Genomic DNA, 22,817 nt, shown 5'->3' with positions numbered 1-22,817 from the left:
TACTGTCTTTCGTATTATACCAGGTTACTCCTGCATAAGTAATGCTTGGCATAAGTACTATTTTATTATCTTCAGCTTGTTTTCTAAGGAAAGTTCACTTTTTGCGTTGAGCAGGGGGTACAGACTCCGTGGCAATTGCCTTGCCTTTTTGCTGTTTTCTTCCATCTGTTTGTTAAATTTCATTATTTCATCTAGAATTACTCCCAGATATTTTGCTTTCTTTTTCCATTTCTCATTTCTGTGAGCGTGTAACTTTTCAAGGAAAATTCTAAGATCTTTCGTTCTGACAAAGATTCACGCCCTAAGAACTTACACAATTATTCAGTAACACTCTGTACGATGGATCGCTTTGTTCCATACAATGCCAACTACATTATTATGGCCACGGCTAATATATATGACACTCAAACCAAATGACTTTCGGATGTTTGCAGCCAACTTAGGAGCGTTGAGGTTGAATGCCGTTTTGCACTTAACGTCGCTATATATCGCAGAGAATTATTGCAAATATGACATTTGGGATAGTTGATCAACATTTGTTTCGAATCTTAATTTATTAAGACTTTCCATTGTATAGGTTCTTTAGTAGTCGCTTATTACGAAAACTTGTTCGAAGCTCAATGATTTCAAATTATGACCGATTTATGATATAACACAATTATTCATGGTTATTTGAATGACAATACAAAACAGCAGTAGCGCCTGGTGTCTAAGAGATACAGTTTTGGGAATGAAGAATATGTTAAATTTTTGCAGCAGCAAATACAATTATCTAGTTTCGTTATGTCATCATCGTGAAATCTTTATCTATCTACCTTATACTCCCTGGTATGAAATGAGTGATAAATCCAGCACAGCTTCATCTTCCAGAAGTGTGCTTTCACATCCCTGGATTTATCTCGAAAAATACTTTTTTTTTAGTATTTCTTATTTGGATGTTTTCAAATTTTCAATGTTATTATTTGGGCTCTACAGCAAGAAATGCTTCCTGAACAGGACACGGACGGTCACTGCAAATCTCTACACATATTCAGTCCACAAATAATTTTTACCATTTCACTTCTGAAGGCGTCGTTCTCGAAAAAAATCAAAATTTGGAAATTGTCAAACAATTGTTTTAACTCAAAATCTACAGAATAATTCAATAAAAGGTAATGTTCTGCAAATACTTCATCAGTTACAATATCAGATGTCATCCGCCAATTTATAGGACATGATATGACGCAAAACACAAAATGATATCTTTTGGTAGTTTTGGCGTTTTGGTTGATTCTAATTTTATTAGAGATTTATGTCTCTATTATTTATTTCATCTTGTCAAATACAAAATACATTTAATTAAATCTTTTCTTATTGTGACCAACATGAAGAAATGTCAGAATAGGGAGCAAAATACCATAACAATAAAATAATACAAAAAGTTTCGCTGTAATGACAGCCTAAACTATTCGTAATTTATAGAAAAGAAGTCGGTTGATATAGAGGCCCATAAATAAAGGCATAATGTTGAATTTAGGCAAGATGTTCGCTAAAATAACAACTTTTCTCAACGAATATGACAAGTATGGACAGAACACGCTACGTGGCTCATATTTTATGAGATAACGCATTATAAACCTTGGTATCCGATGTACCAGGATCGGAGATAGGTATTTTACATATTAAGCATTCACGTTTCGCCTCACTATTGTTAATAAAATTGGAACGATCTTTTTGTGCTTAAAAACAACCTCTTCACGTCGCGATATTAGTACTTGAGCGTTTTTATTCGATTTTTATCCCTCGTTTTGCATATGACATTGAATTTTTATATTTGTACTAGCAGTTCATTTTTATATGGAATATAGTTTTATTTAAATTTAATCCACTAATAACTACAGCACTTTTGTAGTTATTGATGAAGATTACTTATGCTACAATTATTTGTCTTGTTCAATATTTTCCTTTCTCGACACTTCTAGACTTACTAGAAAGTGAGAGAACCGATTATGAATGTACATTTATTCTTCCTTACAACTATTTATTTCCCAATTAAAAATTCAAATAAAACAATTATTTTGTGAAATTATAAAAAGTGAGGTACAAAGGAAATTAAGGATACTAAGAAAAGCAAACAGAATATTCATAATTACAAACAAGCAACATACAAGTTTAAGATTATACATTGTATCTTGAAGTTTGAAATGTTCAATTACTTACCTTTGATGAAAAATTATATGGTATACCTTCTACCAATATAATTTTATTTCAGCAATTCTCTAACAATTTTCTTGAAGAGAGCAATAATCACAGAGCATACATGCTAGTCAATAAAATGCAAAATATGGACTATTCATTCAAATTTATAGTACGCCAACGACTGTAGCAGCGAATCCTCGTTTCTTATATCGATTGGAAACGATTGCCTCAAAATGGTAATTGATATTGGTTATAACGTTTTTGATTGTAAGACTTTCAGCTTGTTGACTAGTTTTCTTGTCATTCTCGTGAATTCATGTTATTTCTAGTTGAAATATATCTATCTGTTACAAACTTTTGAGCCAATTCTATCATTTCTTTTATTTTTGATATTCTTTCTAAATTAAGTCACATTCGAATGACAGTCAATTCAATGAAAACGTTATATAATATAAAATAATTCGAAAAAAATATTTATCGAAATTATTTTGTTTTATTTATGATGAATTTTCATCAAGTATGAACCGAATACATTAAATGATCGTATACCTATAAGCGTTATGTAACAATTTATTGCATTGTTAATATGACGAAGTCCGCCTGAGTATAGGAAACAGTTTGACTAATTGAATAATATAATAAATTTTCACAATTCATAAGTAAATATTTGAAACTATCGATTTCGATTGTTCAATTATTGCTATATTTGTATTGTACACTTACTAATGATGTAGTAATATAATCGATAACACGACAGTGAAAATTCACTGCTGGTAAGTGAATATATTTAATAAAACAATACATAATACAATCAATATTTTTTTCCTCCTCCCTTATTTCTGGAGGAGTAAGTACTTCTAAGTCGCTATCACTGTCCATAATATAAATATATCCGATATTATTCCAAAAAACTGTCACAGATTTCAAGAGTTATCAAGCTATAGTTGTTATGGACATATACTTTTCCATAGCAACCAACTATTCCAAATTTCTATCAAATTTCGTTTTAATTTATCACTACAGGAAAAATGAAAAGCTTGTGGAAATTGTAATAATTTGCGAATATAATATCCTACATATATCATTATAAACTATGGAACAAAAAACATTTATGTTTTACTCGGCAACAAAGTAGATTGACTGCATTGGCTGAATTCCTAGCCTGGCTACGCTCGGCTATGGATTATCAGCCGCGGCAGTCAATCTACTACTACTAGTAAAATAAATAACTATTTAGTATTTATTAAATACATATTCACTCACTAGTTGCGAGTGTACAACTAGGGAAATTATTACTTTCGACATACGAATGCTGTAAGTTGACAACCCCTCTTAGAAGTTCCCCGTTACTGCATGACAGTTCAATCTACACTTTTCATTTTCAAGTCAATCGATTGAACAAGCAGATCTAGAGAAATACGTCCGTCATTGAATGTGTCGCACCTTTGAAATTGAATACAATAAGTCCAATTACACTAATGGAAAATAGGAGTTATTCCTCCTTTAGGACAACAATGAACATTAACGAATGTACAGTCCAATCCTGAGAAAATTAACTCATCTGATCTTTTATCACCTATAGGAAGTTATCTTTCGAATTGACAATTGAAACGGCATTATCCAATGCTAATACAGGTAGCATTCTAACATAAACTTATTATTGTGGAAATTTCATAAAACGAGTTTTGCGGTACAAGTACATACATAATTTCGCCAATATACGATTCTTTCGACATTTAGTATCGACGTCAGCCACAACTGTCTTGAGATAATTGAGTTAGTGTCACGAAGTGACCAGAGGGACTTTCTTCGATATTTATTATCGCCTGGAATGGGCAGAACCAAACAGCTTTTGCGTCTTCATTTGGAAAGCTCTTGAAGTCGTCTTTATGATGCAATTGTTTTAACTTGTGGATATTAGTAACTCGAGAAGTTGGAAAACAGCATTGGTACGAAATGGCAGAAGGAAAACAAATATTAAAAATTGATGGAAGTGTTAATAGATTCGAATTTATTTTATACTGTCAAATAACCTATTCAATGAAATGATAACTTCATTTCTTCTTCAGGCGATTATCATGCAAGCGAATATCTGAATTCACAATAGTGTTCCTATTGATTTTCTTAAAGGACCAGGCATCTGAATATATGAAAAGATGATAAATTTGTATTTGTGCCGTTAATGAGAAGAGTGGATCAGAAGACACAAGTCGACGCTGGTTCCTTCCCAAGTAGTTATAGGTTGTTCAAAATAAACATAGCGATAAAAGCTACAGATGTAATATTATCAACTTTTGAACCAAGGAACATTTTTCTATATTTTTCAGCTAAAACGAGGCTATTCTTCATTATTGGCTAAGAGTTTGCAATCTTTTAGGGGTATTTATCGTCTTTATGATTGGAATTATTAGGTGGAAAACTGCAAGGCAACAGAGCATTCTTGAATGGCACTCTATCCAGACAATCTCTCTGCTCTAATTGGAATTGAATTCAGCAAGTATCCTCGGCTACAAAGTTAGTATGGGTAACATCTTGAACATTTTACAAAGCTGTTTTAGCGATATGAGAGCAGGTTCTCAACATTCTGGCTAATGTTCTACATATGCAGTAAAAACCTTTAATTGCATCTTCGATTTCGTTTTCAGACTTGGCCTGAACCATATCGCTATCTGTATACCATATCTGTATCCATAATTGATGGTTAGTCTTCTGAAGCGTGAATACACTGACATCCGTGAAAGACCCCACTCATATCTAAAGTTGTCAATTTCCAGGATTCAAGATTTAGCTAGTGCAATTTCACCTCGAATACAGGAAAGAGCCAAATTGATATGATATATGTCAAGCACCAGAGAGATTCACCCATTGATTTACTTTTCATGATCAAAAAGGAACAAAGTTACCCATATCAACTTTGTAGCCCACTATAGAGGCTGAATTTTGCTTCAGAGCAGAGAGACACTTCTGTCTTTAATATTCCAATGAAAATAAGGTAACTCATAAGTAAGGACGATAAATACCCCTGAAAAATTAAAAAATCTCAGCGATGAAGGAAGAATAGCCCTTTTAGCTGCAAAGTAGCGAAAAAGCTGTTCAAATATCATTATTAGGCCCCGGTCTGATGCAGAGATGGAGGGGCTAGTATTAAATCCATATGGTTTTTAGTTAGTACCAACCTTCAAACGATGCGTGTCAAGATTTGACAGTAGTCCGACCATTAGTTTGTGAGATATTGCGTTGTGACTTTAGCTACTTTTGTTATTTGAAAAATAAGGAAAAAATGGAATTTCGTGTGCTGACAAAATATTGCTTTTTGAAGGGAAAAAATAAAGTTGAAGCGAAATCTTGGATTGATGAAGAGTTTCCGGGGTCTGCACCAGGAAAATCAACCATCATTGATTGGTATGCTAAGTTTGAACGTGGTGAAATGAGCACCGAAGACGGCGAACGCAGTGGACGCCCAATATTCATTGATTATCTCCAAAAGAGCCAGACCATCAACAACGATTATTATATAGTGTTATTGAATCGTTTCAAGGATGAAATCGTTAAAAAACGCCCCCATTTGAAGGAAAAAAAGGTGCTATTTCACCAAGACAATGCCCCATATCACGAGTCTATGAAAACAATGGTACAATTGCATGAATTGGGCTTCGCATTGCTTCTGCATCCACCGTATTCGCCAGATCTGGCCCCCAGCTACTTTTTCCTGTTCTCAGACCTTAAAAAATTGCTCGCTAGAAAGAAATTTAACTTTAATGAGGAAGTAATCGCCATAACTGAGCCCTATTTTGAAGCGAAAGACTAATCTTACTGCAAAAGTGGTATCGAAAAGTTGGAATATCGTTATAATCGCTGTATCGCCCTCGAAGGCAACTATGTTGAATAATAAAATCGATTTTGCTGAAAAAATGCGTTTTACTATGGTAGACCGGGGACTTTTGAATTGGCTAGTTATATTGCATTTGTAGCTTTTATCGCTATGTTTACTTTGAACTTCCTATAACTTAGTGAACCAGCGTCTTCTCACCAGCTTTTCTTATTATAAATGGTCTAAACCGTTTCAGCGGTCAGTTCAAAAATAAGTAACCAAGTTATGTTCTACGCTAGAGATCATCGAATATGGAGTTCTCATTTATTATTCATTTTGAAGAGTTCGTTAATTCGGAAAGTCTTCACTTATCAATTTTTTTGAAATGGAAGAAAAAAATAGATGAAATTAGTATTTTTATTGAAGAATTAATATGCATGAAAACTCTACTAATTTCCTGAACTGTTTCACAGGGTGTTAAGAAATTAGACTACAAATACGTGTTTTCTTTCTCTGTTTATAAATAAGCTATCAAAAATTTCAGAAAACTTTTCTGGCAATTTTTTGTAATGCCAACAAAATTCAATTCGATTTGGCATAGAAACAATTGAACTAGATGAAAAATTACGAAAGTTCTTGAGCAACGAACTTCAGCCAAATTTTAAGTGGCCGAGTTTTTGTGTTGTATGTTAATAGCGTGCATTAATAGTTATTTATAATACAAGTGCAGAAGGCATTGATATTCTTCCACGAGTTCAAAATTCAAAAACGAGCCACGAAGTGGCGAGTTTTGGAATGAACGAGTGGTAGAATGAGCCTTCTGTACAAGTATTATACATTATTTTCTCTAATTCATTGCATTTTCATTGGAATTAATGAAATATTTCCATAAATATAATTTAGTGATTTTTGCATTGAAAAATGTTGCTTGGCAGAACTGATTTCTTTAAGGCAATTTGATGAATTGACAGATAAAGCCATAGCGGAAAGTTCGGAGTGCCAACATAGAATAATAAAATATAACCATGAAAACTGTGCGTTTCTGATATATTCTCGCACGATTTTGTTCTACAAGATGTGGAAGAATGAACGGAATAACCACAGAATTAGAGAAAAAAATACTATATCATCACTTTTTATCTGGATAAATAAGTTGTGTGAATGGGAATTAGTTGAATCGAATTATTTCACCCCATTATGACGAAATGGCCACTCTACATTCACGCATACATCATATGCTTATAAATTTCGGTGTTGATGAGGACCTCTTTGTTTTTCCCGTTAATTAATTATTTCGTTGTCTATATAAGCAAGACTTGACAGCTACAACACGTACCGGACTGCGCGCATGATTCACTGTAGTGTTTTTAATTAAAACGCCCCGGTTAATGGTAATTTTGACCTCTTACCGTTGATTTCGAATGTTAAATTATGCGGAAAAATTTGATGCATCGACCGAACCCCCACTCGAAGTCCCCGCCATTGTTTGGCTCCGGTTCCCGTCGATAATGAAGTGTAGAAACGCATTTTCACATGGTTCAAATCGTGGAATTAAATTGTGCACTCATTCTGTACTCGACCATTGTTCGATGTGGCGTGATGGCGGATATGCAGCCCGCGTTTTTGCGGTCTGAAAAAACCGAATTTAAGGTATGGGTGGATTTGGGATGTTTTACTTGTTAAGGGGTTAGCGGAAGTTATCGTTGGGAACAAGACGCAGTCATTTAGACTGTAATTTGTGAATTTTAATCTGAAACCATAAGACTATACTCACTGATGAACTGGTTGAATAAAAATCTCATCAGCCCTTAATACATTACGTATAAAAAGAGGTAATCAGAGAGACAAGAAATTTTAGAAATATGTTGGAGGTCTTAAAACGCCTACAAAGTTCATTAAGGGGCTAAATGATTTTCGAGTATGAAATAATGTACAACATTGCTTCCGCCGTTTTGTTAAATATGTCTGTAGCAGTAAGTGGTAGTCGAAATAAATAGAACGTAGATGTCATAAAATGAGCTTAGGTATTTGTAAACATAACGCCATCGAAATATTGATCGATTTGTGTCTGCATCATAAAGCTAGTCTGGATACAACATGTCAGCTTATGAGCCAAATTTTCCTCATTTGCGGGAGTTTTTAATTTTCTGCTTTATTATGAAGAAGAAATCTGCGGCTGAGGCTCATCGAATACTCCCAAATACCTATGGTGATGCCGCTATTAGTGAAAGAACATGCCGAGAGTGGTTTCAACGCTTCAAAGATGGTGATTTCGACGTCGAAGACCAGCATGGCGGTAGATAAGAGGTTTTCGAAGATGCAGAATTGGCGGAATTACTTGATCAAGACTCGTGTCAAATGTAACAAGAATTGTCAGGATCACTATAAATTACGCAACAAGTCATTTTAAAACACCTGAATGTCATGGGAATGATTCAGAAACAAGGAAATTGGGTGCCGTAAGTACGAGTTGAAGCCGAGAGATGTTGGAAGGTGTTTGTTTGTGATCAGCTGCTTGCAAGGCAAAGACGGAAATGATTTCTGAATCGCATTGTGACTGAAGACGAAAAATTGGCCCCGTTGACGGCCAAACAGAATATTCACGGTTCCAAGGTCATGCTCAGTATTTGGTGGGACCAGCTCGGCGTAGTGTAGTTGTTGTTAAAACTCAGGCGATCGTTATCGAACACAATAAATGCGTTTGAGCCGATCATTGAAAGACAAACAGCCGCAATACAACGAGAGACATGATAAAGTGATTTTACAGCATGACAATACTCGACCCCATGTTGCGAAAGTGGTCAGGACATACTTGGAAATGGAAAGTCCTATCCAACCCGTCGTATTCTCCAGACGTTGCTCCCTCGGACTTGCACACGGCCTGGCCGACCAGCACTTCCTGTCCAATGAAGAAGTAAAAAATTGGATCGATGGGTGGATCGCTTCAAAAGTAGACCAGATTTTTTTATCGCGAGATTCGTACGCTGCCCGAAAGATGGAAGATGGTAGTGGTCAGCGATGAAAAATACTTGGAATTATGAATCTAAAAGCAGTTATTTCACAATAAAGCCTCGAAATTCGGAAAAAAATGGCCTTGTAGGCCTATGTGAAAAAGGTTGTTGTAGAATATCTAGAAGATGAAATCTTGAAATTTCGTATAACTTAAAGTCATTGAAACATATTAAGTTCACAAATCTCAGAAACCATTTCCCAGATTTTAATGGAATCTTTCGAGAGGAATTTTTAAAATTTCATCTAGAGCGAATATGTAGTTTTAAAATTATCAGAACAAAAAAATTTCAATCATCCATATCTTCAGAACCCTTAATTGGATTTTGCCCAATTCGGCAAATTATTCGTAAATACAAATAATGTTATGATAGAGCGTTCTGTTCGGAAACAACCCCTCAAAAACTATTCAAGAAAATAACTAAATCAAATCTGGCACTAACGTACGCCTCTGATTAATCTGCGGTCTATCGGCAAACTTTCTGATAGTCCCGAATCGCAAAACAACACCTTGTATAGGCAGAGAATTGAAAAAAAAATTAATACCACGTGCACAGCGATGGAATTTCTTCACTTGAAAGCCCCCTCCTGTTGCATCATGGGGGGCCAAGCAGCGTCACTTCGGACCGAATTAAAGAATTGCTTTGACAACGTGTTTTGCGAGATATTTTATGGACCTCAATAAATTCCCGATAAACAATAAATCTGGTGATTATTATTTTGGTTGCGCGAGAGAGGCCTACTGAAATGTATGAGCTTAATCTCTGCGATATTTTCGTAGAAAATTTAGGAGGTCGATTTATGGTGGTAGGTTTATGTTTTTCATTCATAAACATAGGTCGTTCTCTTATTATTATTCATAGTTGTTTATATGCCTTATTTTCGATTTCATTATTTGGGTACAGTTTTTCAGAAATTAATTTGTTACACCTTGAATTTCCCCCCCCACAATTCATATACATAAAAAATAAATAAAAATAATAAATAACCATTTTCTGTACTTAATGCAAGCATGCTTATAACGAATGAAATTCCCTTTTATATTTATGAAATATGTAGTACACTTACCAAGTTGTGAAGTCAAATTTTATTATCAGAAAAAATTATTTTATTCATATTTTTTTGGTAATAAAGTTGCCGTAAATTACTCGACCTATAAATTTGAAACTATTAAACCTTGAAAATATCTGTACAATAATGAATGAAAAAAATAGAAATAAGAAATCTGAAGTTAATACATTAAAGAAACTGCATTTATGGAACTCAGAAAGTGATAAGGAACAATTAATATACTGGTTTATCTATGTCGTGGTCCGGATTTCACAGCCCTGTTTTAATGACATATGTCAATCAGAATTGTCATCCGAAACGTCATATGTTCAGTTGAAGGTTAGCCATTCAATAATATGAATCGTTCATTTGCTGCTGAACGTAATAAAATTGTGAAAACTTACTTCAAACATAATGGTGCTGTAATCAGTACGCAGATTATGATCGACATAATCATCCATCTGAGCATACAATTGGTAAGACAGTAAAAAAAAATCAAAGAGACTGGATGTGTTACTGATTTCTTATAAGGCCCATACATTAGCTAAATGCACGCTCGAACGAAAATATTGTGGCTGTATGTGAAAGTGTTGAAGAATTGGATAAATATGATCCATATTTATCCATTACTCGGAGTGTGAATCATAAAAAGAAGTGGCCCCAAAATTGACTCCTGTGGAACTCCAGCATGATGTTATATTCCACACATAATGGCAAGGTCCAAGCATTATATTGAATTAAAAATGCCAGTAGTGCCATTACAACATTTCACACATTCGATTGAACATTCCAAAACATATCCAACACTCCTTGCCGAACAAAAGCCCAGCGAAACCCATAAAAACAAAATAGCGGCTTTGCGCACGCATCGTACCTCCATTATTTGCACTATTAATTCGTGGTTCCTTGAATGCCAGGCGTCAACATCAGAATAATTTACCTTCGACTCATTCGTCATCCGAAGCAGCAGTTTTGATTGATGGTTATTCTATGCAAATGACTGGAAATTACGTAAGGCTCGAATAGAATGAAATAAAATAGAAGAAAGACTAATATGCTGTCATTTCTCCATTGTGTTCATTATGCTATTTTCTACGAACGGTCGGACAAATTGTTCATTGTCGATTGGATTAATCTGAACCATTTGTTATTGTACATTAGGATGATCTTTATCTCAAGCTCCGTTAACCTTAAAGCCTTTTCAGGGTATTATCTTCGATAGATGAGAATTTATATTTCAACTTTTGACATGATGAGATCGCTTGCTACTTGCGGGCTAGAAAAGTATAACTCAATGAAGAACTAAGTTGTGCTATCATTTTCGAGAAAAATATATTCGCTGTGCTATTTATATGTTTATGTTGTAGATAATGTATTAGAATGTCGAAAAAGTGAAATTATTATAACGAGGTAGGATGAAATACTGAAGACAAATTTTTAGTACTGTTTCCTAGTTGTTTTTTAGGAGGTAAAAGTATCTAATAATGTTCAAAATCACTATATAGAATTGATGAAACTAGACTCTAGACTCTAGAGAAAACTCCAATGTATTCGAGTCCAATACAGGGTGAGTCAAAAATGTGACCGAGCTTTCTGGGGATGATAGTACATTGCAAAATAAGTATAGTTTGATGAATAAACTTATGGCCCAAAATTTCGTGCACAACTGTATATTGTTGAAATACATTTTTTTATTACACTTCTACATTTCTGTTATTGTTATGAAGGGTTTTTTAGAGGGTGAGTCATGATTTCGGTATGTTCGTTTTGGTGAAAAAATAGATGCATTCGATGGAGCAAAAAATAACATAAAAAAGGTACTCTTATCCGAATACAAAAAATTGAACCGTTTTCGAGATATTTGAGTTTTTGTAGTCACATGATGTCAGCAGATTCATTCATAAGATTATTCATCGAGCTAAACTTATTTTTCGGTACACTTTTTTGTACTGCCTGTATAACGGCAGCAAATCATACAATTCTAATCACAATGGTCAGATGAACATAGTATAGATACAGAAAAAATTAGTGCTTTTAGCTGAGCCAAGCATTGACACATTCATTTATAGAGTTTCTCTCACACTCAATCCAAATGAAATCATGTCCTTGAGTAAAGCCGAGGGTACCTCAGAATCATTCTCAAGTAGGCGACAAAAATTTGTTTTTCATTGAAAATATTTTTTCCCGCAGTTTAAGAATAGTTATTTATAATACAAGTGCAGAAGGCATTGATATTCTTCCACGAGTTCAAAATTCAAAAACGAGCCACGAAGTGGCGAGTTTTGGAATGAACGAGTGGTAGAATGAGCCTTCTGTACGAGTATTATACATTATTTTCTCTAATTCATTGCATTTTCATTGAAATTAATGAAATATTTCCATAAATATATTTTAGTGATTTTTGCATTGAAAAATGTTGGTTGGCAGAACTGATTTCTTTAAGGCAAATTGATGAATTGACTGATAAATCCGTGGCGGAAAGTTCGGAGTTCCAACATAGAATAATAAAATATAACCATGAAAACTGTGCGTTTCTGATATATTCTCGCACGATTTTGTTCTACAAGATGTGGAAGAATGAACGGAATAACCACAGAATTAGAGAAATAAATTATCAGGTTTTATACAATTTTGGAATCCTCATTAGATACGCAAAATTTTAAAATTACTGCCAACCTCGCCTTAGAGATTTTTCCCCAGTAGTTTCCCAGTTCAAGCTAGTTTCTATATCAATTTTGAATATTTGGTTGGACAAAAGTGACAATTACTTCCAAGCTGGATCAGTTGACTTTAAATTCCAGTCAATATTGAGAAGTTTGATGAAGCAGTATTCAATATACCATAACAAAAAACATTATTAAAAAATGAATATCTGTAGTAACAGGACGGAAAGACCGCCACAGTATGTAGATATTCTTGTTTTCATTAATTATTAAAGTACATTACTTGGATTTTTGGTATATATTTCTGCTGACTATTATACGACCCAACCTGATAGTGTATAGCGATTCGATATCGAATAAACGAGTGCTCTTTCAATGGCGAAGTGAGGATGTCACTCTCGCGAGCTACGCTACGGTTTGATAGTCGCGCAGATGTTTTGACTGTTGCACTGCTACACTGGAACAATAGTATTCTCTGGAAAAATGAACATTTTCTGAACCTATATGTGATCTCCACGTACGGCACCGGTGAATGATGAGCGCTCAAAAACTCCTAACTTTTTTTTTGATATTTTGTTTGAATCATTGATTGTTCTGATGCCCAATTAACACGAAATTTTGCCCTTAGCTTGAAATTGTCATCACACGTAAAATCTCAATGTCATTGAAATGAAATTGAATGAATTGAAATTCATTATTTTACATCCAAATGCAAATTTTCATCTCAATCGAATGTGTAGTTTTCATATTATTAGAAAAAAATTCCAACGTCTCATTAAGGACTACAACAATAATTACCAATCATTGTATTAGAAATTTTAAGGCGGTTGATCAATGGTGAATCAAATGGCTTCCACAAATTTCTTCTCAAACAATTTTCACCTTCCATTATCAGCGAAGATGACCAATCCCTAAACAAAACAAAAACATTCAGCCAAAACCTAAATGATAAATACCTGGAAATAGTGTTACGAGGAAGAAACCTATCAGTATCGTTTAGTGCCAACCTTTCCGATAGACAATATCAAATCCATCTTATCAACCCACACCATCGAATCGTACAAAAATCAACCGAAGCATTCATGAGACCGCGTCTTCAGCTGTCAATCAAGCCTCATTTAAAATCAGCCTTTTGACAAGCAGATATTGACGCGCAACTAATGATTTATCGCCTGCATCTCTCCGGAGTGAAGACAGAATCGCCTGTAAATGACAGTTGTATATATATAATTTTATATCTCGAATGGCTGATTATCGCGCGTTTAAAAATGATGACTATATTCTTCGTGAATCCCGAAGCTCCTTATCGACGTCCTCTCATTCATCCACGCCATCCGAAGCGGCTCAAATTGATATGATTAATACCTTACCACCTGTAACCGCCCGGTTACAAATGAATCCTTTGTCGATTCCTCCATTAGTTTCATTATTTCCCATTTATTTCAGTAGTTTTTTGCTTGTTTATATCGACGGTTTTGTGAACCAGCACAAGCGTTAGTTTAAATATTCATCTGGGTAATGGAATGAATCGCATTGATCGTTTTACTTTTACGGTGTAATTGAACCGGTCGTAAACTTTGGAAGTTTATGGGACGTAATGATATATGGCGATATAATTCATCAACTGGAGTGAGTTTATGTGGTGGATGGATATCAACAGTTTCGGTATCGGAAATAATGTATCCAGCTAATTGGCGCGTATGAGTCAATAAAGACCACATTTGGGATAGTTTTGCTCGCAAAACGTCATAGCGGCCATAAATTATATGACACTGTAAATTGAATCCTTGATCAACATGAAGTGCAAGAAGGTTTCACGCTGCACAAAATCATTTTCAGTGATTGGTCCTATTTGCATCTCGATGTCTTCTTTGACCCAAAAAATTGCTGTACCTACGTTGTACACTGGAAGAATCTTTGGACCGTTTTCATATCGAACGCCAACCAAGCATGCTCAGGTCTTCTTGTTGTATAAGGAAAGGAATTTTATTCCCTACGCCTCTACTTTAATGTCTGCGATTTCCTACTGTTGTCTGATTGGGAGACTTTTCTCCCTTCTGCATGTCGCTCTTTTCTTCTATTTGGTTCTTTGAAAGAGGTATTTCCTCTTATCTGTATTTCTTATTTGGATTTGTAGTAATTAATTAACTTAATTCACTATTATTATGCTCTTTCGGCGTCTCTATTGTCTTTTTTCTTTATTTGTTTATTATTTCCTTTATAGTTTCAATTTTCAATTTTTCTCTGATTTGTTGGTTGATTATTCACCATGGAGTGCAAACCGTTGTTCGGATTACTGTATTTAGTGTACTTTGCAACTGATCCTTATTATTGTCTTTCGTATTATACCAGGTTACTTCTGCATACGTAATGCTAGGCATAAACACTATTTTATTATCTTCAGCATGTTTTCTAAGGAAAGTTTACTTTTTAGGTTGAGCAGTGGGTACAGTCTCTTGTGCAATTGCCTTACCTTTTGCTGTTTTCTTCTTTCATCTAGAATTACTTCCAGATGTTTTGCTTCCTTTTTCCATTCTATCGTCTGATTTTCTATTTTGACGTTTCCTACTTTCCCTTTCTTTACTTTTGTTCCTCCGAAGTAGATTGCAACTGTTTTTGCCGTATTCACTTTGAATCTCCATTTCTTGAAGTATTCCATCAGTTTATCTAGGTTTATCTGTAACGGTCTGGTAATTGTTCTAGGCATTCTTTTGTGTCAGTAAATAGCCATGTCATCTGCAAACTGGGCTATCTTGCATATATTAATTTTCGGTCTGCCATACCGTTGAACAGCAGCGGTCCTATCAACGATCCTTCGGGAACTCCGGCTTTTGTTTCTCTGATCGTTGATATTCACTCCAAATTTTTTATTTACCAGGTACGATTCGCAACAATGCACTACTTTTTCCGGCAAGTTCAGAGATTCGAGCTCTTTGCTATTTTGGCCATAAGATGTGTGTTTCTCAAATTCCCAAATAAATATCACATAGGTTTTTTTGATTAGCACATGTTTAATCGGTTCTCTTAATTAAAATCTTTCACTTTCACAGCAACAATAACTTCCGGTTCCATTAATTTATTTATTAATTCATCTATGTAATTGTTGATTTATTTGGGAATAAATATATATTTATTTATTTAAAGGAATAACCGAAAAAACGATAAGAAGTGACAATTAAACAAGAGCCACACAACACATTGTAGCGTAGGGAACTTCAACACCGAAAACTGCCACCTACCCCATGTTTCAATATGCGCATCCCGAATAGTTGGTGTGATTTACAGAAACTACGCTATACACTTCGTCGTGTTGCATCTCAATATGCACCTAGTTCAATAGAAAAATATTCAAATGATATCTGAGCTAAACAGATCAACAATTACTTGAAAAGATTGATTGAACATGAAATGCGACCAACCAAAGAACAATCGTGAAAGTTATTCATTTCTCAGATACAAAAGCCGCCACACCTACGCATTCTCTGGTTCTGTTGTTCATACTTCTAGATCTCTACTTGATTGTTTTTTATTTTTTCTCTATTTTATTTATTTCTCTTGATATGAACATACATTGAAACCTTTCCATTTATGAACTGTTCTTTTAATATGTACTCTTATAATTGCATTTGCATTAAAATGTTTCTTTTTTGTTGCAGCGAGTAGTATGGGCTCTACCATGGCGAATTACTACAACCATCCAGCAGCTTATGGTTCCCTTGGTTCTATGGCAGCTGCAGTTGCTGCTCAACAGTCTGCAGCAGCTATGTCAGCTGGTTTGAGCTCTTCTCCACAAGTGAGTTTTCTACCTTGTTATTAGATATTTATCACACCCAAGAATTTTTGTATCAATATCGAATAGAAACTGCTGTCAGTGCTGTCTAAGAATAGTCAAGACACAAGTGGATAATAAGACTTACCGATAGAAGAAGAATATAGAAGAAGTCTTATCTTCTTCTTCAATATTTTTCTAAATGTGACGGATAAAGCTAAATTGCTTTAAAATTGTGCAATATGCAAATATCTATAAATATCACAAAAAATAGGGACTGTTGGTCGATTCCAGATGAGGAATTCTTAATATTTTCGAACCATTAATTATAATAGTATTCCTAAATTGGAGGTAAAAACAAAAATGATAGACACCTCGGATCATTGAAAATAAAGTCCCACAAATATAGGTCCGCAAACCCTTTGTTCCCGAGATAGAGATTAATAGAGCTAAATTTTTTCTCATAGCACCTTCCCTTCACAATATATTTAACTTACATTTGGTTTAGATATTCCAAATTGAAGTTTTGGTAATGTGATACTTATTTCGAATGCAAATCTACAGCGGATATTTTTTCTGGTTTTTTCTCCAGAATTTTTTTTGGGTGGACCACTGGTAGTTTAGAAAAATGTAAACTTTGGTCCATTATTACACTTTTTGGTTTCTTACAGTTTTATCGTATGTGCTACTGATTTCGAGTAAAAGGTAAACTATCATCTAGTAATGCTCAGGAAAATCCAAACTATTATAAAAATCCAATTAGTAAGCTGTGATGAACAAATTAATTATAAGTTATTATTAAAGTAATTCATCAAATCTGAAACGAATAGTAATAAATGTTCGATAAACTGGCATAATCATCACAAGAAAGTAGTACTACAAGAAATACCCTGAATCTCGAAAGCAAAGCGTTTGCGGGTCCATGTTTTTTCCTAAAATTATTCGATCAATTTCAACTTAACACACACACTTACAAAAAACCTTCAATATGAGTTTTTAACGCATTTTATGAAGTTTTGGAGCCTGTGTTCCTCCTTCAACCTTACTGCTCTCTTCCGAACATCCTGTTCTCATAGACCACAGCATATTTAACTGTCAATCGAACAGCTGTCAAATGATGGGATTCTCCAAACCTGAACCTCTAGATAAAGACCGTAGAAGATTAGATCGAAATTTCGGCATAAGCCGATGCGCTATTTTCACCTCCCAATTTAATTCAAAACGCGTCATAATGGACCACACATTCGATAGGGACATTGTCCAGGTCGTCAGCAGGACCAAAGGCATCGTTTCACGATCAGAAGGCGTCCAAATTGATCGATCTCTCACCTGAAAAACTAATTATGGAACGCCGTCGGACACCTGGCACATCACATACTGTCCCCAGGGCTAATCACTCGTATCGTGACTTCGCGTATTTTTTTTACCGAATAAAAACTGGTGCACTATTTCTCACACTTCGTTAGTTACAGTAAACACAAATTTTCCGTGTAACTTGGGGGGTGGATGAGGATATCGGTTCATCCTCTGGTATATACTAGACGATCCATTGTTCCGGACAACATCAATTTTAAACTGGCTCAAGCGGAAAACCTACGGGTACAAGGAATTGCAAATCACGATTCGCGACGTAAGTCGACATAAATCACTTTGAGGAGCAACCGGAAAATCGATACACGGACTTGCCCCCCTTCACTGGAATTAGTCACATCCTGGTGAAAAGTTGAGTGGAAAATCTTTCGTTAAAATGCGGCAAATTTAGACAGAGGTTTATTGAATTTATTTCTGGCCAATTGAAGACTACTAGGGTATACCCGCTAGAACAATTTCGGAATCTAATATAAAGGGTGTTTTTTTTTAGAGCTATAAAACTCTAAATTGCAATTAAACAACGATGGATTATTCGATTAACATAAATTTAATTTATCCGCAAGATAATCTTGTGGCATTACATTTTAAATATGATTTCTGGCATATGACCGCCACGGCTGGCTCGGATGTAGTCCAATCTGGACGTCCAATTTTCGATGACTTTTTCCAACATATGTCGCTGTATATCGCCAATAACACGGCAAATGTTGTCTTCCAAATGGTCAAGGGTTTGTGGCTTATCCGCATAGATCAATGACTTTACATAGCCCCACAGAAAGTAGTCTAGCGGTGTTAAATTACAAGATCTTGGAGGCCAATTCACAGGCCCAAAACGTGAAATTAGGCGGTCACCAAACGTGTCTTTCAATAAATCGATTGTGTGTTACATGTTGCGCCGTCTTGTTGGAACCACAGCTCCTGGACATCATGGTTGTTCAATTCAGGAATGAAAAAGTTAGTAATCATTGACTGTAACGTTCTGGCCATCATCGTTTTTAAAGAAATAAGGACCAATGATTCCACCAGCCCATAAAGCGCACCAAACAGTCAGTTTTTCTGTATGTAACGGTGTTTCGACATACACTTGAGGATTAGCTTCACTCCAAATGAGGCAGTTTTGTTTGTTGACCTAGCCATTCAACCAGAAGTGAGCTTCATTGCTAAACAAAATAGAATGGACGTAGTGCGCGATACGTATTCCGCACAGAACCATTATTTTCGAAATAAAATTCATGATGAATTGCCAAACCATATCGAGAATAAATCACTTGACAGCTGTGAAATCGGTCGCCATCTTGAACAGTAATGCCAACTTAAAGTTATATACCTCGAAAAAAACACCCGTCAGTTAACTGATTCACGCGATACTATCGATGAATTACTCTAATTGTATTTCGTCTTCAGACTAGAATCTGATGCCTCGAAGTATTTACACGTCAATTGCTGTCTGGTTCTCAATTTTTACTACTAGCTTTCTGACTCCGAGATCCGTCCTATATGGTCCTCACTCTTTGAGTTAGCGTTTAGTTCTCGTGTTGCTGAGCTGTGAAAGGTGAATTGAAAACGTTTTGAGTCTGGAGTTTCTTCTTGTGGGTGCGAAAATTTCCAAGAAAGTATTGTTGAAATATACACACGTATGAAGTGTTTTCCAATGAAAGGTATCTGGGCCGCTGTCAGTGTCACTTTTGAAGCTTTCATCTTTTGACAGATGACAAGTAAAACTATGCCAAGATATGGCTAATTACGTATTCGACTGGCTGCACCAGTGCGAATTAATTCGAATTTTTGTAGAGTTAAATGACATAATTAGCTCGAATTAATTCGAACTGCTGCAGCCAGTCGAATACGCTATAGGCTGTCTCAAACACTGGTGTGGTGGTCCCATGCATGATCAGTCTACTAGACATATTTTATATGGCACATATTCGCTGATTGGTTCCTCGAAATGATTTTCACCGAAACATATGGTGCAACCATAGCTTTGGAGGCCATTTGGTTGATATCGTTTTTCATCATTAATGGATGCCTTTCTTTTCACAGTGGAATAAACATCCATCTTAAAATATACTTGTATATCAAAATTAAATCTCTTATTTGAAAAGCCTTTGTTACACATAAACCTAGATTCAGAATTTTAGCTGAGCTGAGATCCATTCATTTTCTCTCAAAGCTTCTGTGAGTGGACGTGATATGACATATCTAATGGTAAAATGACTGAGAGTTTGGTATTCGTTGGAAATACATAGTCATTTAAATGTCAAACAAGATTGGACACGTAAAACTACATATACCAACATATGTTACTTATAATAGCTTAAATACACTCCAGGCTTTAAGGACCAAAAGACGGTTCTCATAATGAAGGTTTTTTTTTTGTTGAAATGAGTGAATACAATTTTAATATATTTTTTTGGGTAATCTTTCACCTACAAGTACTCTGGGCTCCCGAGGTGAGGATTTTTTGACACTTGTTTCCTCAACAAACTGATCTACATAATTGGCAATGATATGTCTGTATAGATATTATAGATATGTTAAGCGAGGAGCAGATATAAAGTTCCATTAGTATGATTGCAAGTTTTCATCATCATGTTTTGTAACTTCGAAAAAAGCGGTTCCATAAAAAACCTCACATTTTTCTCTTAAAGAGCGGTAGAGCCATCGCCTGAAGATCTCGTTCCAATAACCAGCCATCATGGTTTTCGTCGAATTCAAATTTTTTGAAATTTTGGTCTTTTCTTACCTAACTTCAATGAACCTAAAGAAGCATCTTGTGATGACAAGAATAATAAAATGCTCATTCATTCAAATACATATCTCTGATGATTCACCCATTTGAATATAATTGTATATTAAGATATGTTAAATAACCAGTTTCCTAAAGCTGCTTATTTCTGATACTCACAACACCGAAGATATTTGTTATAATCAATTTAAGATGGTCTCTGTACACACACACACACACGTTAGCGTGATAACTAAATTCCTTGTTACACGATACCCGACCATTTTTTTTAAGAAGCGACAAGATTCACATATAGGCATTGAATTAAATCCAACTAGCATCATCGTCATAAATCAGAATTATCAACAAGAAATTGTATTAACATATATTATAAATTCTGAGATGAAAGAAAACATTTTTCTGAACTTGTTAGCTTGTTGTTCGGTGATTAAGATCATTCACGTTCTAGTGTACTCGCTTCTTCAGGAGTCACTTATCCAATATAAACCGCAAGTTTCATAGCGTTACGCGCCACAAACCAGATCTCTATGACATAAAAACGACGTTTTATCTGACAATTCGAATTTGGTATGCATGAGTTTTGTGGTGATCAAATTGGGTTGGACAGGATCGGCTTTCAGAAGAGGACACTCATTACCATCTGAAGGATTTTCCAATAAGAGGTTTCCTTTTGTATAGGCCGCTATCTGACAACTGTCATTTTCAAAGCTGTGTTGACATTTGACAAGAAAAAACTACGCCATCACTAAAAATACGATAAGTGCTTCCACAACGTAATTAATTTGTTAAAATTCACTACTAAAATGTGAAGCACCTTCTCGGCCGGCAATAAGGAAATTGGTGGAAAAATTTGAGCTGTTGGGACCAGTTATTGCTGCGAAGACTCTTAACTAAGTGGGTCGCTCAAGAACAACTGAGAATATTGATGCTGTATCCTGTAGTGTTGACGAAAACCTAGGTTTGTCGATTCCTCCTCGATCTTGGAAATAAGGCATACCACAAACGACATTATACCGTATTTTCCATAAAGACTTAGGTCCTAATGTTTTGAAAGTTCAGTTTATACAACTCAACTCAAGCCGGTCGAACACTAGCAACATTGTTTCTTTGCTGATTGGGTCCTTGAAACGCATAAAAATGAATAGGATTTTCCTCGAAATATCATCTTCATAGATTAAGCCTCTTTTCACCTCGGAGGCTACGTTAAAAGCAGAATTGTTCCATTTGGGGCTCGGAAAATTCAAAAATTATTGTTGAAAAGTCTCTCCAACATAAAGGTGTGATTATTTGGTGAAGTTTTTTGATTTTACTTACTCGAAAATGAGCCTGGTGCAACTGTTATGGTGGAAGGACCAAGATGGACAAAGATGGAATTCTTGAAATTATCGAGGACATACAGTCGCAAATTTGCGAATTGGTCATGGTACTGCAATTGTAGCCGTGACGGCCATTTGGCTGATATCGTTAATGACATGCATTCCACGAAATTAACTCCTTTGATTTCTTTTAAGAGATACTCTTTCTTCAATATCAAACCCTTAAATAAGTTAGAGTAAGTAAAGAAAGTCTTCAATTCGATGAAGTTATTGTCTCAGTTTAGTGTTCTAACACTTCAAGTTACTGATTACCAAGAACTGTTCAATTCGATAAAGTTATTGTCTCAGTTTAGTCTTCTTAACACTTCAAGCTACTGATTACCATGTCAAAAGCTACACTACACCGCGACCTCAAAAGCTGTTCTCAACTGCACCATTATCAGCTTACATTCCAATTCCAAAGTTTCCAAGAACTCAAGTATACGGGATGGTTTCAAAAAAGTTTTATCCTCCTACAAGTTTCTCGTCCAAAGCATTTTTGTGTAGGCTTGCAATGCCAAAGCCTTCTGGGATTAGGTGATCAGAAGTTTTTTCCTCCCCACACAATCTGCACTCGTCAGTTTCTTATGATCTAATATCATTAGGTGCTTCCTGAGGCCCTGTGAGGAAGCCAGTGATGTGTTGGTCTTACTGAGATTCTGATACTTTTTGAATTTTGCAGCATTAAAGTTCCAAGAGACTTTTTGGAGCGACCAATCCCTGGAATATTCATCCTGAGTATTTCTCTTTTGGTTTCCTCCTTCTCTCGAGACTGTAACTTATAAGTATCTCATTTTGTTGATTTTATTTACAGCTAACAGGCCAATTGAAAAGTCTCCGGTCTACCATAGTAAAACACATTCGA

General features: G+C 35.2%; 1 protein-coding gene across 1 annotated transcript in view; it reads left to right on the top strand.

The window, feature by feature from the left end:
- LOC123678257 (transcription factor Sox-2-like) overlaps positions 1-22,817 on the top strand; it is an 86,107-nt gene that overhangs the window by 49,368 nt on the left and 13,922 nt on the right. Inside the window, exon 4 of the mRNA XM_045615168.1 lies at positions 16,368-16,504. Coding sequence (XP_045471124.1) covers positions 16,368-16,504 — 137 coding nt within the window. The remainder of the gene's footprint in view (positions 1-16,367; positions 16,505-22,817) is intronic.

The sequence above is a fragment of the Harmonia axyridis genome, chromosome 4 (assembly GCF_914767665.1).
Source record: "Harmonia axyridis chromosome 4, icHarAxyr1.1, whole genome shotgun sequence".
NCBI lineage: Eukaryota > Metazoa > Arthropoda > Insecta > Coleoptera > Coccinellidae > Harmonia > Harmonia axyridis.
The sequence above is the reverse complement of the archived record's forward strand: the minus strand, read 5'-3'. Positions and strand labels throughout refer to the sequence as shown.